At 36.4% G+C, this 23,979-nt stretch overlaps 2 protein-coding genes and 1 pseudogene across 2 annotated transcripts; 2 read left to right on the forward strand and 1 right to left on the reverse strand.

Annotated features, from left to right (window-relative positions):
* The first annotated feature begins 551 nt into the window (after nucleotides 1-551).
* On the forward strand, nucleotides 552-4,042 carry LOC148853234 (cytochrome P450 714C2-like). The gene is made up of 5 exons (XM_088946164.1): nucleotides 552-966; nucleotides 1,985-2,211; nucleotides 2,607-2,854; nucleotides 2,932-3,295; nucleotides 3,412-4,042. Exons 1-5 carry the CDS (start codon nucleotides 669-671, stop codon nucleotides 3,838-3,840), a joined length of 1,566 nt encoding a protein of 521 aa, XP_088802290.1. The 5' UTR covers nucleotides 552-668; the 3' UTR covers nucleotides 3,841-4,042.
* Nucleotides 4,043-4,681: 639 nt separating this feature from the next.
* On the reverse strand, nucleotides 4,682-11,180 carry LOC148853235 (cytochrome P450 714A1-like). Its single transcript, XM_088946165.1, is given in 5 exon segments — nucleotides 4,682-5,375; nucleotides 5,504-5,902; nucleotides 6,835-7,074; nucleotides 7,308-7,534; nucleotides 10,668-11,180. Coding segments are annotated over 5 exon segments (1,593 nt in total). The 5' UTR covers nucleotides 10,969-11,180; the 3' UTR covers nucleotides 4,682-4,949.
* Nucleotides 11,181-17,795: 6,615 nt separating this feature from the next.
* On the forward strand, nucleotides 17,796-18,800 carry LOC148853236 (putative calcium-binding protein CML43 pseudogene; annotated as a pseudogene).
* Nucleotides 18,801-23,979: the final 5,179 nt, after the last annotated feature.

Raw genomic sequence — 23,979 nt, forward strand, 5'->3', positions numbered from 1 at the left:
TGTCAAAACTGTCCCTGTTGCAATAGAAGGGAACGGCGTGAAATCTTTCCCCACATTGCTTTCCTGTTTCCACTCTCTTCCATCAAGTCGATTGAGTCAGAGCAATCGATGCACTTGAAAGAGAGTTGGGACAGTGGGGATGAAAGAGAGAGAGGAGAAGAAGAAGAAGAATAAACAATAAGAAAAACCAACGAGGAGGGGTCGAAGGAAGGATTTCACGTCGTTCCCTTCTATTGTGAGAGGAAGGGGAAGCAGGGATAATTCCAACATTTTGAAATATTTTATTCTCCCTAATAATTAATTAGGGGCAATTTCATAATTTGATTGAAGGGAGGTTTTTGTCAAGATCTTTAAAATTTAGAGGAGGTTTTTGCTAAAGTAAAACTATAGGGGAGTTTTTATGATTATCATAAGCATTAGGGAAAGTTTTTATATTTTACCCTAATTATTATGATTATAAATTTATTAAAAGATAAGAACCAGAACTAGTCATCTTGTAAAGCATATGCATTTATTTATGTACTCATTTCCTTATCACAAAATTTTACCACTGGTATAAATAAGCTGATCAGAGGCGTGAAGATATACAAGCGAAAACAAACCAATAATCGAGAGAGAGAGAGAGAGAAGCTCCCACCGCCACCACACCCAGGCCCCAGTCATCAGCTATGGTGGAACTCTCGATTGTTTTGAAGATGTCATTTGCCATAGTTGTAGTTGGGTTTATTAGCTTGTGTATTCATCTGTATTACGTTCTGTGGGTGAAGCCTGAGAGGCTCCGCTCAGAGCTTGGAAAGCAAGGTATCAGAGGTCCTCCTCGGACACTCGTATTGGGGAATATTATGGACATGAAGAGGGCTCAGTCGGCGGTGGCCAAGTCTTTGAGGGAAGAAGATGCATCGAATATGACGCACAATCTGTCATCCAGGCTATTCCCATTTTTCGAGCAGTGGCGAAGCCAATATGGTACGAGTATCATACTATCACCCTCTTTAATTTTAAGAGATGGCTAGGCGTGGTTCGGTTAATTAATTGCAACAACCGACTGCGCAAATGTTTTGTTAACTGATCGATCACGTCAGAACCATGGTTCTCTTTAATTTCTTAATTACTCATCTCTGCTTTAATTTGGTTGGAAACTGGAGAGGCCGGCCGGAAGTGGCAGCCACCGGCCAGTTTCAGACTTTCACTCGGTCATCTCCCCTACAGGAGGGAGGACTGGAGGAGGAGATGTCGTTATTGCTTACATCCAAGATTACAGAACTAACACCGACTGGCGTGATCACTCTTTTGATAACTGGGCGTCTGTTTGGCATAGATGCTGTACTCCAGAAAATGATGATATATCAGTGTTACATTGGAAAAAAAAGGCATTTTAGGAAATCTCTGTTTGTTTAGAATCATTTTTTCATAAAAAATAATGCTCTAAATCACAGTTTGAAAATTAAGAAGTTATAATTTAGAATAATATTAAAATTTGAAACTCAAACAATGGGACAGCATTTGCATTATTTCTTTTTCCCTCTTTGATCCACTGTCTTGGATAGGTAGCTATTCGTTCACTGTTGATGATCAGAAACCGCCTTATTAGACCATGAAAATGAGAATCAAAGCAATTAATGACAGAAATTAATTAATTAATTATTTATTTTTGATAGCTCGAGTACAAAAGAACTAGGTATGGACTGTGGTGGGGGTTGACATTGCCAATATCCTTACACACACTTCACGCCTTGCACGATAACCGAACAAAATTCAATTAAAATTCACGGGGTTGGATGGTTTGATCATTGGTCAGTCAAATTCGCAAATGTGAGACTTTCTAGTATCATACCAAACCTGTTCTCGAGTTTGAGAGTTGCACCAACAAATTATGGAAGGTGAAGGTTTTTTTTTTTTTTTTTTTTCCCGGTAAAATATCGGTAACGTTGGAATTGGATTAATTCAGCTATAAATTGTTTAACGTTAGTGTATAAATTCACAGGTCACACATTCATGTTTGCTGTGGGCAACGCACAACTGTTACACGTGACCCAGCCCGATATAGTGAAGGAAATAAGCGTGTGCACGTCTCTAAACTTTGGGAAGCCCTCGTATCAACACAAGGACCGTGGGCCTTTGCTTGGCCACGGCATTCTCACCTCAAATGGGACCGTTTGGGCTCACCAAAGAAAAATCATTGCTCCTGAATTGTATATGGACAAGGTTAAGGTATATACATATATATTCCTGTTACTGTTTATTTCAAGGTTTTCAGACCTGAAAAATCAGGAATCGGTTGGGTGATTGATTTTGTTTTTTCTCAAAATCTAATTTTTTTTGTAAAAAACTGTTGATTTGATCAGCAAATCATTAATTTGGATGGTTGAACCGTTCAAAGATTTTGACTGTTTTTTATTTTTTTTATCAGAATGGGCTGACCGTTCGATTCAAACATTCGGACCGTTTGACCCAGTAACCAGACCCCTAACCAGTTCGGTCTCCTGATCGGTTTTAAAAACCGTAGTTTATTTAATTAATACGTACTTTGATTTATAAGATGAGATTCTACTAGCGTTAATATTAATTAATGGTGATAGCTCAAATGAATAAATAAACCATTGTAGGGCATGATAGACTTGATAACAGAGTCTACAATTTCGCTCATGAATCTATGGAAGAGTAAGATCGAAAACGGTGGGGGAGTTGGAGAGATCAAGATTGATGAGGATTTGAGAAGTTTTTCTGGAGATGTAATTTCAAGAGCATGTTTCGGTAGCAGTTACTACAAAGCCAGGGACATATTCTTAAAGCTGAGGCTTCTTCAAGACGCCATGTCCAAAAAAAATTTGACCACTGGGATCCCTGGAATGAGGTATGTATCAATCTCTCCCTCTCTCTCTCACACACACTCGATCAAACACATATGTTGATAATGTGGTGAGCGGACAGAAATGTTCCCACAAAGAGCAATAGAGAAATATGGCGATTAGAGAAAGAGATACGCCGGCTGATACTGAAAGTAGTGAAAGAACGCGAAGCAAGTAAACAACCGGAGAAAGACCTGTTGCAAACGATCCTGGAAGGAGCGAAAGAGGGTGATCTGAGTCCGGAGGCAACCGATCGATTCATAGTTGACAATTGCAAGAACATCTACCTGGCTGGATATGAGACCACTGCTGTTTCTTCCCTGTGGACGTTGATGCTTCTGGCTTCGCATCCTGAGTGGCAATCTCGTGTTCGCCAAGAGGTATTGCAAGTTTGTGGATCAGGAAAACTACTTCCAGATGCAGATATGCTTCGCAGGATGAAATTGGTACTTCTCCTTATTTTTGTATACCTTAGCTCTTCCTTCATTCTGTATAAATATATTATCATCGATCGATTAGTAGTTGTTATTGCTCAGTTATTGTTATGGCATGGCAAATGCAGTTGACGATGGTGATTCACGAGTCGTTGCGTCTTTACCCTCCGGTTGCAATAATCTCAAGAGAAGCTCTGAAAGACATGAAATTTGGAGACATTCATGTTCCAGAAAGCGTTAACGTGTGGACCTCGGTGACATGGTTACACCTTGACCCAGAATATTGGGGACCTGATTCTTACAAGTTTAATCCGGATAGGTTTGCCAATGGTATCGCTGGTGCCTGCAAGCTCCCATACCTCTACATGCCTTTTGGGGTCGGACCTCGCATTTGTCTGGGACAGAACTTGGCCATGCAAGAATTGAAGATTCTTCTGTCTCTCATTTTAACCAATTTCTCTTTCTCCCTATCTCCCAACTATCGTCACTCCCCTGCGCTTAGGTTGGTTATTGAACCTGAGCATGGAATCGATCTTCTTATCACAAGACTACAGTGATGATCGATGCATTAATTCACATACACATTGGCGGACATAAATAACATAAAGCAGTGGGTTTTGCTTGTATAAATTTTCTCGTTTTCTTTCTTTGTTTTTTTCCCTCTGTATTTCTAGTGTTCATGATATATGTCTATCTTTTGTCATGTACTGATCTTGTTTAATAAAAATATGGTGGTGCAGATACTTTTTTTTGTTTTAACTTGTCGGATTCACCTTAAGGATGGATAATCAGTTCTAGTATAATTAGGTAGCTTTAGGGGACATTCTTTTTTTTTAGATTTTGAGAGGGAGAAATGAATCAAGAATCCCATGTTCATTTTCTAGATTAATGTGGGGATCTGAAAAAGTTTATTTTCTTGGGTATCATTTATACATGTAAGTGATACCTATCTTCTAGGTGGTTAAATACATAGGAAGAAAGTTGCTAATATTTGAATTGGACAAAAATACCCCTTTTAATAATGGATTTTTATGACTAAAATAGTCATTATCTTATTTATTTCGAAAATAAAAGAACATGGGTAAATGCACTTACTCGGGAAAGTGTTTCTTAGAAAAAACTTACCCAGGTAATTGCATTTATTCGGGTAAGTAACCTACTGGAACGCGAACAGAACCCTAAGGGGGCATTTTTTTTTTGGATTTTGAGAGGTGAGAAAGTTGGTTAATGGGATTTTGGTTTCCACTGACCAAGAATTCCATGTTTTTTATTTTAGCTTTATGTGGGGGTCAAGGAAAGTTTATTTTCCTGGGAACTACTTACCCAGGAAAGTGATACTCATCTCCTAAATTGATAAATAACTTTTGCACATAGGGAGAAGTTGTCAACACTTGAATGGGACAAAAATGTCCATTTTAATAATGAATTTCTATGGCTAAAATGTATTTACTTGGGAAATAAAAGAACATGGATAAATGCACTTACGGGAATAAGTATTTACTAGTAAAAACAATTTAATAACTTATTGAAAAGTGAAAATGATAGGCTGGGCCTGACCAGTTGTGTCCTGCGTGTGTATCCAAAAGCCCAAATCCAGCAAATGAGTGATGGAGGGAGGGAGGCAAATTAAAATGCATATCTAGTGAGTAATAGTGAGTGAAGAGTCTCATATTTTGCGTATGAGCAGGTGCACACCATATTCGGGCTCTAAAATCATTCTATAAGAAGGGGAATGGCGATATGTAGGAGAGAGGGAGAACGAAAAGTTGGAGATGATGAGAGAGAGGACTACCATCAACTCAACCATGGCAAAGTTGCGGCCCAAACACATTCTTGCACCAACTCCAAATGGTACATACGCTTGCGGAAGCTTGCAAGCCTCGGAGATGCCGTTGCTGAACCTGTCTGGCTTAAACTCATGGGCATCCTCTCCCCAGTTATCTGGGTCCCTGTGCAATGTGGGGATTAGAGTCCACAAGTGTACGCCTTTGGGGACGACGATATGCCCTATCTTCGTGTCTTGGAATACCTCCCTCGCTAGGAATGGCGCTGGAGAGTAGAGACGTAATGACTCCTGAATCACCATCTTCATCTGCATCATTAATTATATATTTCACAATAAAGAAGAAGAAGAAAAAGAATTAATTTAATTGTAACAATCAGAGACGACGACGATATGGAATGGAGTTATGTTATGCACAGCACCGATTGATTACGTACCGTCTTCATCTTTTGCAGCGCATCAGCATCGAGGGGACGATGATCCCCGCAAACTTGTACAACTTCTGCACGCACGCGGTCTTGCCACTGAGGATATAATGCCAACAACATCAGGCACCATGCAGCGGCAACTGCAGTGCTCTCATGACCAGCAAAGTAGATGTTCTTGCAGTTATCTACTATGAAACGATTACATGGAATTGAAGTAGTATCATGATGACCATCGCCATTAATGGCACCTTCCAGAATCATTTCTAATAGATCTTTCTTTGCTGATGAACCCAATAAGGATGCTTCTTCCTTTCGTTCCTTTATTACCTTCAGTATCAATGATTCGATCTGACTTTCCAATCTCCTTATCTCTCTGTTTCTCTTTGTTGGAAGATTTCTGCACAGTACGTAGCATTCATCATATATATACATACATACAGAGACTTCAAATTAAGCCAGTGCTCAAAAGTAAATGCTTAGGCTGCGCTTGGAATCAGTGTAAAACATTTTTGGTGTAAAAATATACTGATAACGTTTTACATTGAACAATCGACTGATTGTTGCTTTTTTAAAAACACAATGGGTGGAAGACCGTAAAGTTTTATATCAATTATCCATGTAAAACTTTATGCTTGATAAGGTTTTATATCAATTATGGATGTAAAACTCCACTCCATCGTGCAAAATTGAATCATAGTGAAGTTTTATATCTCCTACAAAATCAAACCAATGTAAATTTTACATCAGTCCTTGATTTATATCGCTTCCAAATGCAGCCTTAGATCCAATGGGTACTTATTTGGGTTTGAAAAATAAACCCCAAATTTTGAAGTAATTATTTCAAAATAAGAACTTATTTCATTTTTTTGGGCTTATTTTGAAGTACTTATTTCATTTTTTGGCCCACCACATCATTTTAAAAATACTTATACTACCCTTAATTGAAATAAATACTTTTTCATTCACTTATTTTTAACATTTTGTTCAATAAACACTTATATTTTTTCAAATAAATAAATAATAACTAGTTAACTGAACTATGGCACTTTTTTGTAAACCGAACTGGTACCACCGGTTAATCGATCCACCGGTTTTGGTTTTTGACCAGTTCAGTTCTTTGATTTTTTTATATTTATAATATATATTATACAAATATATATATATATAATATTATTATAATATATTTAAAAATATATCATTATAAATATAATATAAGTATATATTTATATATAATGAATATATATTTATATATAATATATAGAAAATATGACATATATTAAAAAAAAAAAATATATATATATATATATATATATATACCAATTGGTTCGATTAAAATCAATCGATTTAGTTAACCGCATTTTACGATTCGATTTGATTTCTTAGTTTTTCTGTTTTTCAAGGACACCCTATTTCCCTTTCAAATAGGAGCTCCCGAAGCAAGTTCTTGAGATCACATCTGCCGAGAAGTTTCTCAAATCTTGGTCAACCTTTACATCTGCCATCCCTCCCTCCATTTCCACTCGATCCTCCCATTTTTTCAGCATTGATAAAGCAGAATCCACCATTACATCCATCATTCCCTACAAAATTAGTTAAAGCACTTGGTCACTTGTGAAGCCAATAATTAATTGTTTTCATCTCGTCGTTATCCCGTCGACCGTCGACCGGACTTGAGAAGTGAGACCAACGATGTTGCTCAGTAACCCTCAGTCGACACTCGACACAGTCATCACCCAAAAGTTTCCAAGTTCCAACTTCCAACTAAACGGTTGTAATATCTTAAATTGTATTGAGAAATTAAAACTTGATTTACCTTGACTTTGTCCATGAAGAATTCTGGTGCAATAATTCTCCTTTGGTGGGCCCAAATGTTGCCGTTGGACCTTAGAATGCCATTGCCTAGCATAGGCCCAAGTGTCTTGCCCATGTATAAAGGCTTGCCCAAATCCCAGGATACCGACAAGCTCATTTCTTTTACTAGATCGGGATGGTTCACCAATAGGTGTTGGCGTGTCCCAGTTGAATACATGTATATTTGACCTGCGAAAAAAACCATTTTTACATTGAATAGAAAAGAGGAATGGGCCAACTGAAGCAATTAATGAACACTTTTGCTTCATAGAGAGCTCGCACTGATGTATTGCTTGTATCACTATCATCGTACTTGTCCATGAGCTATTATTAATGCATAACCACTACAGATTCCCATGTAAATATTGACAAGTCCATTCATTTCATACTGTAAATAATATATAGACTTTTATTAATCTTCCTTCCACAACTTTACCTGTTCGACTTCACATCTCCCCCACCCCCCACCACAACCACAGCACATCTCCCCCCCACCCCACAACTTGAATGTATAGTTTAGAACTGTATTATCTTGATTAAATCAAGTAATTTAATATGTAGATTATCAAAATATATTAATATATGGTTCAAAATGTGTCGTTATAACTTAAATTTTGTAAATATTATCTTTTATATTATTTATTATACACATTCAAATATTAAAATGAAAACAAATGATCAAATCACTTAACTAACTGAATGGTAAAGTGAGAATATAGCATTTGTAACCATATGTGTTTGGGTTCAAATTTTCACATCCTTAAGAATATTTTGGGATTTATTTTAAGACAAGTTTGGTTCCAAGGCCAGTTCCATCAAGGCCAACGAAGACTAGTTCATCAGGTCGGTTCTGATAACATAAACCCCTAAACCCTAGAATTGACCTAGGTGGGGGTTGGTTCCAAGAATTTGGATCCAGACCCTACTCTATAACATATTGGTAGGGTTGGTTCAAGGTTGATTCAAGATTGATTCCATTCGATTTTCGGTAAAACCTACCCATTTGCTCACCGCTAGACACTATAAATGAAACAATGTTGGGAGTACTTATTTTAGTCAAAATATTATTAAAATAAAATTAATATAAATTTAAACATGCATACTGATGCGGCACGATCCAGGCACTCTTAGCTGGCTGCTGATTAGCTCCTTGCTGGCAACGGGCGGCACCTAAGAAGATGAAAGGAAGGATTCCCGGGGATTTTACCCGGTGGGAATACTCCGATGCTTAAGTTAGAACGCAAAAAAGAAGGAAAAGAAGAGTCGGTAGCTAAGAGTGTAGGTCGCGCTTTATCACTATACTCGAGAGATTAGAGATCTCCAGCAGAAGCTTCTCATCTGCCCTGAGGACTTTTATAGAGGTGCTCTTGCGAGATCGAGCATAACCGCCACTGGGCCCCTGCCACAGCCGTTACCTGCCAGGGCTGTGCAGGTGGCCGTTGTGACATACTCCTCGCCCAGGTGAGTGACACATCTCCAAAGTGACAGGCATGCCTCCGCCTGCTGAGAGACGTGGGTGAAGAATTTCGAAAGTACTGGGACTGCGCTGTCAGTAAGGGACATGGCGCAGTCTGATCGGTACGACCTGTTAGATAGAAGCTTCCTGAGGAATGCTCATGCGGCCCATTCGTGAGCTACTTTGCAGCGAGCTTGGAATACTTCAGGAGTACCCTAAGTAGAATTGGTCATCGGGATGACTTGTCTGCTTGGGAGCTCGAGCGAGCTGGTTTTCTTAGTTCGCAAGCTAAAGTTGCATCGGAATATCCCTTTAGAGGTAGCTCGGGGAACCCGGAGCTCGCGTTGTGGCAAGCTCCTCCCTTTGCGTGCTACGATGTAGCGAGCTGCTTTATGAGCCTGTTACTTGATTGTATTGGGCCTCAATGTTGAACTGTCGCTTATGCTAAGTCAATGTCTACGTGTCACTGTTTCATAGGTTGGGTCAAATCATCCTTCATCACATATCTTAAAAATTACTAAAAATATTAATAAAAAATTATCCCAACTCCCAAGTAATAAAAATCAATAATAATAATAATAATAATAATAAAAGACAGGCCAAGGATCGATCTAAATCGACCACAATTTCTGAAATTTAAATTAATGCTGCCACTATTGCTAATTACCAAGCACACTCATCCTGTTGATGGAAATGGGCTAAATTGAAACCACCTGTGAAGAACATTGATGGGTGTAAAAGACAAAAACGGGGCCACATAACTAATAACCCGCAATAACATGTGAAGCTTAAGATTCTCTTGTCCTTGTGAAAGGAAAGGAAGATTGTTAAATGTGGGGCTCTAGGACAGAGGACCATCTCCTCGTGGGCGGTCAGCCGGTCAGGAGAGATTTTGCTTTCGCTTGGTTGCAACCATGATGTACTAGTGGCCATCTTAGCTGGACGGCAAATAAAAAATAGCCACGTGGCTACAGCCATGGTGAACTGAACTTGGTTGGATGATGCATTGATAATGAATTATGAATAGTTGAGATAACGACAAGATTGGTCCTTAGTAGCAAGTGAATTGGACTGGATAGAATCCAAGTTCTGATTTAGATTTGGAAACCTACATACATCTATCTGTTCACTTACCCATCCCCACCAATAAATTTAAGAAATGGACAATGAACCGAGCCCACTGTTGCTCAATTGAAACCTCTGTCCTTTTTGAGTTTCGACCAAACTGGTCTGACATCCATACCAAATTACCAATACCGTATATACGTCCTATCTTATTCGTCAGTCGTCACTCTATCTTCCCCGGCATTTCCATTTTGGATTGATTCATTGCATCCTAACATATGTCCCATCCTATTTTGCACACTTTGTTTTATTGATTAGAAATGACTCAGAAGATAAACCTACAAAGTTATTCATGAAACTTGCTGAACAAATAAGCCTTTTAATGAAGATATGATATCATCGGCCTCAGGTCTTAATGACATTGGATTGGGGTGGATCCGATCCAGATTTGATCCTAATATGAATGGAGATACGATTTCTTGAGATCCAATTTAATGGATCGATTTGGGTCCAAGCTCAAAAAACAAATTAAATAATCACCTCAGTGCCCACCATTCATCATAGCTCTCCATTTGCTGAGTTAAATGAAGCATTTTTAAATTCAGAATCTTTTCAACTCTCTACTAGCTACTTGAACAGTAATGAAATGCCGACCATTTGCTTGTTTTGTTTATACTTTATAATTTATAGCGTGCAACATGATCAATATATCATCAAATTCAAATAAATAATAAGCCAATGAATCAATAAATTAAGAAACTATATATATATATATATATATAAAGAGAGAGAGAGATGTACCATATTGCTTTCGCCACTGCTCTAAATATGGGAAGAGAATGGAGGCGTAGTCGTGCGGAGAATTTGCAGCAGAGGGAGAGGCTGCCGCTACACCAGCTTGGATCCTCTTCATCTCAGGAACATTCCCACGCAGAAAACAAGGTGGAGGCCCTGTTATGCCTTGTATCCTTAGTTTCTCCCGAAGCTTCTCAGGCTTTAACCATAATATGCTATACACATACATCACCAAGCTAACAACCACCACCACCACTGTCGTCATGGACCAAAACAGATGATTCACGGTTAGAAACACCACCTCCATGTTTTTCTCTTCTCACTCTTTCTCTTTTCTCCGGCCTAGCTCAACACCCACCCATTCCACCCAAAGAACAGAAAACCTCTCTAGATCTCTCTCTTCTTCTCCGTCTCTCCGAGCGTTTCATATATATGATAGCTTATTTATCTTTGTGCTGGTGCAGCCTTTAATTTGTATTGTAGTCATAATATTGAGGGGTGGAAGCTAATGATAAGATTGGACTCGGTTTGGCAGCTAGCTAGCTATAAGGACCCAAGGTTGCTTGTATATGTACAACCAATGGAGAACTGACAGGTTTGTAAGGCATGGCCACCATCGATGGTACCGATGCAAATGCAAATTCAAATTCAGATGCCTTGCTTATACCAGACGTAGTGGTGGTGGGTCGGATAATGGTCACTACTCACAAGCATTGGTCTCAACTTTTTTTCTTTATTCATTCATTTTATGTGAAGATGAGTGATGATTTGATAAGGCGCGTGCTTTGCCTTGATGGATTAAGACTTTTCGGGTTGAATTTGCGATAAGGGGTGAGTAAAAAAAGTTAAACAACTGAAAAACCCAACTGACCAAAAAAATCGACCAAAATCGAATCGAAAAATTGGTTAATCGAATTGATCAATTTGGTTTTGGTTCAGTATTTAAAAAAAAATCGAAGGTATTGGTTCAGTTTCGGTTAATAAATATAGAAAACCGACGATTAATCGAATTGACTGGTATACATATATTTCTATAAATTATATATATATATATATATATATATATATATATATATAATATTTTTTATATATTATAAATTAATAAATATGCATTATATATATTTATAATATGTGATATATTATTTATATTTAAAATATAATATTTATAAAATAAAAAACCAACGATTAATCAAATAAGTTAACCGATTAACCAATTCAATTTCAATTACTGATTTTCCAAAAACCGATAATACCAATTTAATTACAAAAAAAGGGGCCCACGGTTCATTTAACCGAACCGTGAGACCCCTAATTTGCATGTACATATGCATGCAGCATGCTAGTGCAAGAGGCAAGAGCTTGTGCCTTGACCTTTTCCTTCCAAAAGATAAAAAACAAACATAATATACAATTGTATGCTAGTTTCCACATGGACATGAGCATGGCATGATACATCATCACATATATTATAAACAAATTTGTAGGAGAGGAAGAATGGTAAATGTGTTTTCTTTCTCCTTGCCCCTTTCTTAATTACTATTTCTCTCTCTAGTGTCTATCAATCAACCAATTCTCAATTTTTTTTGTCTTTCAGGTGATTGTGGAATCTTTCGTCCCTATCTCTCTCTTTTTCCTTCTTTATGTTACTTCTGCCTCTCTTCTTTAATGAATAGTGCTGTTTTCCGTTTTTCTGGAATCCTTGCTTTTACTTAATCTTTTTCTTTCCGCAATTGTAAACAGCTGTTAGAACATGACAGCCAATTCGTTGAATGCTTATCTAGCAAACTTATTATTCTATTCTATCTATTATCTAATTTCCATTTATTTGCATGTTTTACTTCAAATAATAATCCAATGTAAAAAATGCCTCGCACTTTACATCCACCTTGGGCCTTCGGTGATCACGGGCCAGGCTGGGTCCGATTTCAGGGTTTCGTTTTTATAAAAGGCTTTCAACATAATTGAACATATAGCCGGAGTATTAGGATGGGCCTCAGAAAGAGATGGAAACTTCGAGATGGGCCTTATATTTGAGATGGACCCTGTCCAAATCAAAATGAATTTGGTTGGATTGGACCGTCCGCTGATACATATTGAATTGGACCCATCCCATTTATTGAATCCATATCTAGTACATTGATACAAGATAAGAATACAGGGGTCAATGGAACAAGTTTGGGTTGAAACTAATCTAATATATATATATTAAAGTAATGATTTCAGGCCAAAGCTCCCTACAGTCAGAGATGTGGCTCATTTATATTCAGACACATGTCATTCCAAAGACTTAAACAAAATAGACACGTGTCAAATTCTGCTTAGTGTTAGTTCAAGAAAAGAGTCCAGTAACATGAAGAGTGGAGCCTACCACCATGTAGAGTTGTGAGAAATGGGACACTCCCACTTTCAATCATTTCCTAAAGAAAGGGAAATTGTGTTATTATTTAATGTTAACTATTGATTAACATTAATTCTAACTATTGATTATTAATAATAATTACTATTAACTACTTCTAATTAATTAATTACAACTATTAATTACAAATAATAGTTATTGTTAATTACTAATTAATTACTGTTAATTATTTATAATTAATTAATTCCATCTATTAATTACTAATAATAATTATTCACTGATAATAATTAATTACTGAAAATTATTTCTTATAATAATTACAGATAATACTTAATTACTAATAGTTTATTACTCACAATATTGCTCATTATTAATTCGAAATGATAATTAATAAATATTTTCATAATGGAAATTAATAATTTGGAAATAATCATTTTATATTTACATTAACTCATATTAATTATTTTGAAAATAAATATTTAATGTTAATTATTTATATTATAATTATTAACAGAAATTATAATTCATACATTTTATGAAATAATTAATTATATTATTATAAGTAATTATAATTAATAATATTATATTAGTTAATATAATTATATTATTATTATTATTATCAATAATTATAATTAATTATTACTAATACTAGTGATGATAATTATTACTACAGAATGTTAATTAATTAATGATAATTAATAAGTATTTTAATGATGTTAATTATTAATTGGGATATAATCATTTTATATTAATCTTAATTCATATTAATTATTTTATAAACATATAATTAGTGTTTCTTATTTGCATTATTATTATTATTACAAGTACTTATAATTAATCCTATTATTATTCTCCAATAAATACTTCATTTAGTGAAAGTTAAATTATAAAACTTTCTATTATTCAATATTGTTAAACTTAAAGAGTTATAAAAGCAAATATTATTTTATGAATTAACTAAATATCGTACTTATAACAAATTAATTACTTAATAAAATAACAATAAAAGTAAAAATAAAATAATAATAGTAGCAGTAATAATAGTAATACTTTAATATTACTGATTTCAAAATCAATACACACATAACAAGAATATATTATTATTTAATAATAATAGTATACATATTATTATTACTGAATTCATAATTATTAATCTATTAATAATACTGATTATTATTAAAAAATGTTAAAAGCAAAATTAATTACTTAAAATTATTTGTTGAAATTACCCATTTTAATTCGGATATATAATTAATTAATAATTTTAATTTCTTAAAATTATTATTTACTAAATAATTTTCAATAGTCTTTGATTTATGACCTTATTTTTGATTAATTGGTTTTTTATGTTCAATAATTTTCATTTGCAATGCTAACCAATTTATCTTTCTCTTATTCAGTTTTTCAAAAGATAAAAAAGTAAATTAATGATATTTACCTATTTTTATCAAATTATGTATTTATCAAGTTGTTGTCATTGACGATGATGATTACTAATAATAATTAATGACTCCTAATTAATTAATTTCATCTATTAATTACTAATAATAATAACTCACTGATCATATTTTCTTATAATAATACTGCTAATACTTAATTACTGATATTAAATAATTACTGACAATATTTCTCATTATTAATTCAGAATGATAATTAATAACGATTTTCATAATGGTAATTAATAATTCGAAAATAATCATTTTATATTTATATTAACTCATATTAATTATTTTGAAAGTAAATGTTTAATGTTAATTATTTATGTTAGAATTATTATTAGAGATTATAATTCATACATTTATATGAAATAGTTAATTATATTATTATTATTATTATCAGTAATTATAACTAATAATTATATTAATTAATATAATTATTTATTTATATTATTATAAATAATTACAATTAATTATTACTAATAAGAATGATTTCTGATAAAATTTAAATATTTAAATAAGTACTTACTAATAATTATTTCCTTAATTAATACAATAATAATTATTACTTCGGAATGTTAATTAATTAATGATAATTAATAAGTATTATAATATTGTTAATTATTAGTTGGGATAAAATCATTTTATATTTATATTAATTGATATTAATTATTTTATAAATATATAATTAGTGTTACTTATTTACATTATTATTATTATAATTAATTATTATCAATACTGTTATTATTCTCTAATAAATATTTCATTTGGTTAAAGTTAAATTATAAACTTTCAATTATCCGTTATTGTTAAACTAAAAGAAATATAAAAACAATTATTTCAGGAATTAACTAAAAATCATAATTATAACAAATTAATTATTTTGTAATAATAATAATAATAATAATAATAATAATAATAATAATAATAATAATAATAATAATAATAATAATAATAATAATTTAATGTTACTGATTTGAAAATCAATACACACATAATAAGAATATGTTATTAGTAAATAATAGTAATAATAATATACTTATTATTATTACTGATTTTATAGTTATTAATATATTATTAATCTATATTACTCAATAAAGACATGGAATAAAAAATTATTCAAATTGCTACTAAATGAATGAGCTAAAAATCTATGAGTATTCTAATTGACTTGAATTTGACACATCTACATGCCCAAAATTATAATTTCAACCTACATTTCTTATTTCTATCTCCCAATTCCCATAATTTGAACATGCCATTATGTTATGTACATGTTTCCCTACCTTTTTCCTAAAGATAAATTCTATCTAATCTACGTGCACTGTGGGGAGCTTAGACTTAAAACCGTAACCATAATCGACCAAAAGAAGTGTTGCCACCTAACTTGAAGGTGACTTCCATACTTAGGATGGGCTTTGGAGTCCTGATTAAATTATTAGTTGATTGTAACCATACATGATATATTTTTCATCTCTTACTTTAGAGGATTGATGCATCTGCAAATGTTGTTTGGCATGGATTGTTTTTCTTAGCAGCCATTTAAATGATTTTCTTCCTTCTTTACCTCTTTGAATGGATATCATTTAAATGCTTTGTATCCATTCATATGTCCCTAAATGTTAAGCAGTATTGGTGATATTTTTGTAAACATCCATCTAATTTTACTATTTTATAAATAGATTAATGATTTCAAGGTTATTGATACTTTTTTGGGGGTGAGTTGCTCAACATGACATTGATTTTTTATTGTTAAATAGTAAATTTCAAATTAAATAATACTATAGATGCCCCTTACTTAGTATGGGGTCATTGTCTAGATAAAACACGGTAACTCTCTTAAATCAAATAAAGAGCTAGCCTACCCTAAATGTCTATTATAAATAATTAAAAATGAAATAATTCAAAATAAATCAAATAATTACTTGCTGAAAATTACTGAATTAAGTGAATAATAATAACAATCAAATATTTATAGAAATAATTAATAATAATAACAACCATCAAGTACTTAATTAAGTAAATAATAAAAAATGGGATAACAATCATTAGTTATCATTAATGTTTATTCAAAGCATGCCCCATAATAATTACCAAATATAGTAATTAAACCTCAAATAAGAATCAATATTTATTAACAATCATTAAAATTGTTAATCCAAACCATTAATGTTTGTTCTTAAATGAAAAATATGAATTAACAAATCTATTATATAATAATTATACTCGGTTGGAAAAAAAATTTATAAGTAAATATTTAAATAATTGCAAATTTAGTTAATATTATTACTATATAACAAAAAAATTAAAATAAATTATTAATAATAAGAAGAATGGTTAAATTAAAGTAATAAATGGTTCAAGTTGAATTTAATGACCCATATAATTTTACGGGTTTGACATATAAGGGTCCATTTATGTGGACCCGTAGACTATATGAGTGTCTTAAAAAATGGCAGTTTATAAACAGTAATAAAAAATAGTAATAAAACTCATTAATGTTTATATATATATATATATAATTAACTTCTCCATACTTAATACAGGGTCATATTCACTAGTTTAAATTAAAGCCCATTTAAACAAATTGAAAGGTTCAAACATTGAATTGGACTGATCCAAAATAATTCTTCAGATTGAATTTGGACCTGGTCCATCTATAATAAATTCATATTGGACTGCACCAAATCCGGTCCAATTGACACCCCCAGACCTGAATAATTGAACATGCATACTATACTATTGAAAAAGATGGAGATGACCTTGACCGGAGCGAAATCATTGAATGCAAATTGACCGGGATCAGAGTAAACTTTTTCCGTGGATAAGACTTGGACTACCTAATTATGTTAGGCTCAACCATGATACCGGAAAAACTTTTAGCCAATCAACCTGTATCACAAAAGAAAAGTGGCACCAATCAGGTGCTGGTCTACGAGTAATTATGAATATTTAGTGGGGGTGGGGGGTCAGAATTCAGAAAATTCTAAACAGCGCAGTATAACTCTGAGTCTCTGATTTTGTTTTTAGTTGAGGTCAGCAGAGTTTTACGATTGAGAATATAGACATTTTGCTTTTACAATAGTACATACAACATAGACATTGGAATGGTAGAGGAAGAGGGTCTTCTCACTTGGTCTTCTGCAAATTGAAAATTAAGACATCCACACCCTCACAAGAGTCCTTTTACTTTTAGAACTTAATTACTCATGCTTAATTAAGATTGAACTTTGAACGTTGGAAAATACCAAATTCCAACTTCCAATAACGTCTTTTATATAATTGCTTTCAAAAAAGGCATTCTTCTAGAATTCATATATTCTTCCAATTCCAAGTCTTCCTTGCCCAGGTCAACCTGACAAACTATACAGCCATATGAGAAATGAAGAAACCCAGGTTCCAGTATCTTTGATCTTCTTCTAATTCTAATGTATACCACTCGTCTGTAAAACTAATGTATGGTGCTACTTCTACAGGTTTCCACTAGCTAAATCAAAACAAACCGATCGATCCACCCCACAACGAAGTTCGTCGTGAACATGGAGCGAAAAACAATTCAGGCCGAAAGGCCAAAACTGAGTCACCCCTCGTTGTCCTTCAGTCTTCGGTGCCCGAGCCTCAACAGCCTTCGCCTCCGACGCATATTCGATATATTCGACGAGAACAGCGACGGCACAATCACTGTCCATGAGCTCTGCCAAGCTCTCGACCTTCTCGGCCTGGAGACTAACCCCTCTGAGCTAGACTCCATCGTGCATGGCTTCATAAAGCCAGGCAATACAGGGCTGGAATACGACGACTTCGAAGCGTTGCACCGGTCGTTGGGGCCCTTGGGGGAAACGTATCACCGGGTTGACCAAGCAGAGGACCAAAGGGCGTGTGTCGCGGATCCTTTGTCGCAGGAGGAGTCGGACTTGGCAGAGGCATTTAAGGTGTTTGACGAGGACGGAGATGGGTTTATATCGGCGAGGGAGTTGCAGGTGGTGCTGGGGAAGTTGGGATTGCCGGAGGGGAGGGAGATCAGTAGAGTTGAGCAGATGATCTCTTCTGTTGATCTAAATCATGATGGACGTGTTGACTTTTATGAGTTCAAGGCTATGATGCAAAATGTCTTGGTCCGCAGCTCTTGATTTCTTCCTTCAATTACCCTTTTTTTTTCCAGAAATGTCTCTCTCTCTCTCTAACTATTGTATTTCAAATTTTTTATTTGAGAGTTGAGAAAAAGCGGCCTGTCACAGTTCTGTTGCATCTATATATCCTTACACTCCTAGTAATTTTGTTTGTAGTTTAAATTCCATCTAATCTAATGTAAACCCAGAAGTAGTTGATTCTATTTTAACAAGTAAACGCATGGTTTTTAAAACCGAACCGGTCAGGGATCCGGTTACCGGTTCTAACGGTCCGGCCTGTTCTGACAAAAAATATAAAAAATTGAAAAACAGTAAAAACCGTTTGAACAGTTTGAATGGTTAACAGGCCGATTCAGCAGTTTATTGACCGAAATCAATGATTTTAGAAAAAAAAAAATTGGTCTTTGGAGAAAATAAAATCAGTCAGGTGACCAATTCCCGGTTTTTCCAAACCTGTCTGGTTTTGAAAACTACGAGTAACGCTTCCACAGTCCGTACGTAGTCCATACCTAATACCAACGGGATGCTTCTTTTGATGAAGTTGAGTAAGTCATTACCTCCGATTTCTGATTCATTCAGGTCAATGAATCTGATCAATGAACCATTCATTGTGCGTTTTATTTATCCCAAATTGTGGGTCCAGAAGCCCGGTCTGGTCACGGCACATACCAGCCCATGATCACCCCCGGACCTCAGTCTACCCATCGAAGTGCTGCGAAAGTGTCGCTCTCTCTCTTTCCGGATTGTGGGATTTAACACATGATCAATCCAATGGGATGGGTTCTCCGATCGTATTCACACCACCTACTGTCCACGATAACTAGGGGTGGATTCGAGTCGAGCCGAATCAAATAGTATAAGGTTCGAGTTCAGTTTCATTTAGAACATTGAGTTTGAGCTCAGTTTAAGTTAAAAGCTCATAAGCTCGAGCTTGATTTGAGAAAAAATGTTCTATAAAAATAAAAAAAAAGTATATATAAAAAATATTTTTTATTTGATATTTAAAAAATTAAGAATTATAATAATTTAATTGTATATATTATTTTCTATAATTTTATTATATATATATATATATATATATCGGTTCGTTTATTAATCGAACTTATAAATTGGGGTCGAGCTCAACTCGAAGTTTGATTGAAATCGAGCCGAACCGAACTCGAATAGCTCGTGAAGAACTCAGCTTGTGGCTAGCCCTAACAAGAACCCTATGAATGTATAGTGGTAGTGTTCTGTGGGTAAGACCGTAGGAGATCTAAATTAACACACCTCACGCCAATCTCATAAGCACATGCCACCATGCATTGGGAACATGGGAATGTGCCTACAAATCTGTATGAGGTGCACTCTGGGAGTAGGGGTGGATTTCGAGGTTCAAAAAATTGACACGTATTGTCAGTTAGCTCTTTTGGGGCTTAGTTGTTCCTCAGTTAACTCTAATATGATGGTTCGTTAATAGGGTGTGCAGAGTTCGATGGCCGCCCCCTAGCCTTAGGAGGTAGGAGCATCCTTCCCGCTTCGGGCTCGGGCCGTCATCGACTGAGTCAACTAGTCGACATGGTTGGCTATGCATGTGCAACTGAATCAATACGCGACTATGTGTTGTGGGCTTTGGCCGTTATGGGCCGGTCGAGGCAGTGCGCGAGCGGTTCAGCTATTAGAATTCGGTTGGGCGATGCGTGTTGTGCGGCGTGTGCCGTGCAGTGTGTGAATAGTATGTGAATAGTGTGTGAATAGTGTGTGTCATGCAGTGTGTGCTGAACAACTGATTATAGAAAATGGTCTTTATTGATGTAGATTATTGATAATTATATCCTCAAGTTCCTGGTATTCCAACTCCTCATTATGGGCTTTCCGTTGAGGTCTTCTATTTTGTAGGTACCAAGTCCGAGGACTTTGGTCACTTTGTATGGTCATTTCCAGTTTGATCCGAGCTTTCCTTCTCCTGGTGTGGGTACTATGACTTTGCAAAGAACGAAGTCACCTACCTTGAACTCTCTTCTTTAGACTTTAGAGTCATAGTACTTGGCCATTTGGTACTGTTGTGCTGCCATCCTGAGGTATGCTCGATCACGTGCTTCCACCACCAGGTCGAGCTTTGTGTGGAGGTCTTTGTTGTTCTGTTGTTCGTCATAGAGCTTGGTCCGTAGAGTTGACGAGCCTCTCTCTCTACGAGGATTATGGCTTCGGCCCCGTATGCTAGGTTGAATGACGCCTCTCTGGTAGCTGTCCGTGATGTGGTCTTGTACGCCGAGAGAATGCTTGGTAGCTCCTCAATCCACCTTCCCTTGCCCTAGTCAAGTCTGGTCTTTAGGCCGTGCAGTAGGGTTCGGTTGGTCACTTCGATCTATCAATTACTCTAAGGTCGGTGAACGACTGTCGTCTGGTGGTCGATCTTCAGGTCTGCACAGAAGTTTTCAAACTTACGATTAGTGAACTGTGCACCATTGTTGGTGATGAGAACCCGTGGAATGCCAAACCGATAGACAATACCTTGTCAAAAGAAATTCTGGGCATTCTGCATGGTAATGCGTGCGAGGGCTTCAGCTTCTACCCACTTTGTGAAATAGTCCACTATAACTAGGAGGAACTTCTCTAGCCTGACTGCGGTAAGGAAAGGTCCAAGGATATTCATTCCCCATTATGCGAAGGGCCACGGGCTTGTAATCATCTTCAAGGGGACCGCTGGCTAATGGTGTAGGTTGGAGTGCCTCTGACAGCGGTCGCACTTTTTGAAGAGCTAGGTTGCATCCTACTTCATGGTTAGCCAGAAGTTGCCTTGTGAGCCAAGGTTCTGACGTCAGGGTGATCTCTGTAGATACCTTTGTTTATCTCCTTGAGGACATAGTTGGCCTTAGAGGGGGGGAACACATCAGGTAAGGACAGTGTGTGATCGGTGGTAGAGTTGTCCCTGAATGAGGCAATATCGGGTTAACCTATATATGAGTTTCTTGGCTTCAGCTTGGTCTTTTGGTAGTTTGTCGTCCCGAAGGTACTATACTATAGGATCCATCCAGGATGGGCCTTGCTGAACAAGGAGGATGAGGAAGGTGGTTGGCACGATGCTAGGCTTGGCCAAAGTATCCATCCAGATTGTTGGATCGAGGTCAGTCTACAACAAGCCAACGAGCTTTGAGAGTGCATCAACTCGTATGGCCTCGGCTCGAGGGATCTGTTGGATGGTGAAGTGTTCGAGTCGTTAGATGAGCTCTTGCACCCTTTGTAGGTAGCTCACCAGGTAGTCATTGGATGAGCTCTTATAGGCCTAGGGTAACTGCATGTCGAGGATGGCCTTGATTTTTCCAGATTGGCTTTGATTCCTCTCTACGTGACCATGAACCCCAGGAATTTTCTGGAGCCGACATCGAAAGCGCATTTCATCGGGTTCAACTTCATTTGGTACTTCTTGAGGGATCGAAGACTTCCTTGAGATTGGCTTGGTGGTGCTCGGCCTTCTTGCTCTTCATCAGCATGTCATCCACGCACGCTTCTACGTTGTGGTCGAGCTGGTCCTTTAAGACATGGTTCACCAGCCATTGATATGTAGCACTGGCGTTCTTGAGACCGAAGCTATTGTTGAGATTCACAATGCGGGGGGGCTAAGGTGAGAGCGGGATCCTCAAGATGGGGATCGGCCTGTAGAGCGGTCGGACATGTTTCTTGGCATCTTTCTTGATTGCGCGAAAAGAAGGTTTGGAATGGCTTTTTGTGCGATTCCCATAGATGGCGTCAATCTGATGCTGCTTAATCCGAGGTATTCTGAACCGAGGTTGCAATCAGATAATCCTGCCTAGTGGACAAAGCTAAGGTGGAAAGATGAAGTCGTGCAGCAAGATTTGAAACCAAGAACAGAGTTAGAGGTCCGAGGAGTTATTCCTCGGGTAGGCATTTTGACACTCAAGTCAGTGAGAAGAATGGGTGGTCGGTCGAGCAGTTGAGAGAGCAATGCTGGTCTGAGCAAAGTAACAATATGGGTGCTAGAAAGTCAAAAGTCCCTTACTTTGAGCGGAGATTGCCTACTTATAGCCAAAGATCCGTGCCTGATTCGGATGAGACTTCTGGGGTTGTTGGGGTGAGGTTGTTCGTCGAGGTCTTTGGGATAAGACCTAATCCTCGGCGGAGCTATCCTCCTTATCCGTTTGACACTCTCCTATCCTGGTTGCTCTTATCTACTGACATGGTACTGACGTGGCCGAAGTGATAAGACAGCCGCAAAGGTGACATGTGGCACCTGGGGCCAGTTCAACCAGAACCCAAACAGTAACCCATAACATTTACATATTACAAATAGACCCCACTTCTTCCTTTAATTTTGTTTGGTAAACTTCTTAAACTACCCTTATGGTTTAGCTAATTGACTAAATGTACCTTTACTGTTTGAAAATTGACTAACACTTCTCCTACACCCTTACCGTTAAGGTCCGTTAATATTCCATCAAAACTCATTCGCATGTGATATATATTTTTTAAATCCAATTTTACCCTCCACCTCCCACCCTCTTTCTCTCTCTCCCCTTCTTTTTCCTCAAAACCCGTCAGACTTCTTGGGTGGAACTACGATAGATCCCCTCCGCCCCAAACTCGTGGTGCCGTTGTTCTTTTCATTGACCTTCTTTAGGATGGGGTCAGTCTCAAGCAGCTGGTCTTCCTTTTGTAGACCCCCGAGGATCCAATCTAGAAGTCCTTTCTCCTCTCCGCTTCCCCTATCTCTTCGCCCTATGGATTGAACCATGAATAACCATGCACCATTCATGATTTGCACAAATACGGTTGGGAGTTTCCAGTGCTCTTGCCCAATGGGTTCAGAGGGAGATGGAAGAAAAACTGGACATAGGTGCATCCCTCTTCAACCTTCACTGACAAAACTTCAGGTGATTCAAGTCTCTTGATAGATTCTTTGTATTTTAGGCCTAGTGCCAATTTTGTATCCAAACTTTAAAACGCTACAGTACCCGAACTTTGGAAATGCACAATCTAATATCTAAGATTAGTGGACCGTCAGTTATGAATATCACGTCACCTCATGTGCAATTTAAGATATTTTATAAATGCCAAAATTACCCTTACACATTGTTCATGATTTTCTTTATGGTCTCCCAACCCCTTACCGATCTCCCCAGTTATTCATCTTCTTCTCCATTTGAGCAAGACTGAACGCAACAGTCTCTTAACGGGAGCTGGTTCAATGACGGTCTCATTACCAACTCCAACCACCATCCAAATAATAGAAATAGGCTAAGGGAAGGAAGGGGTGGATTACAATAAGAGAAGAGATTATCAAATCATACATAGCCTGAGATTTGACATTGCAACGGGGGGAAGCCGAGCTACCTTCTTTCTAGAACGTTTTCTTCTAAGTGCAATATTGAATCGGGCCTATAATCAGGAGCTTCGTC

This window comes from Nelumbo lutea, chromosome 5 (assembly GCF_056320005.1).
Source record: "Nelumbo lutea isolate HS-2025 chromosome 5, American lotus-T2T, whole genome shotgun sequence".
Classification (NCBI taxonomy): domain Eukaryota; kingdom Viridiplantae; phylum Streptophyta; class Magnoliopsida; order Proteales; family Nelumbonaceae; genus Nelumbo; species Nelumbo lutea.

What these genes read in the sequence shown, in the direction of transcription:
- LOC148853234 (XM_088946164.1), top strand. Translation starts at nt 669, where the DNA reads ATGGTGGAACTCTCGATTGTTTTGAAGATGTCATTTGCCATAGTTGTA. An exon ending in GCAGTGGCGAAGCCAATATG is followed by an intron (nt 967 to 1,984) that starts GTACGAGTATCA and finishes ATAAATTCACAG; the next exon opens with GTCACACATTCATGTTTGCT. An exon ending in TGTATATGGACAAGGTTAAG is followed by an intron (nt 2,212 to 2,606) that starts GTATATACATAT and finishes AAACCATTGTAG; the next exon opens with GGCATGATAGACTTGATAAC.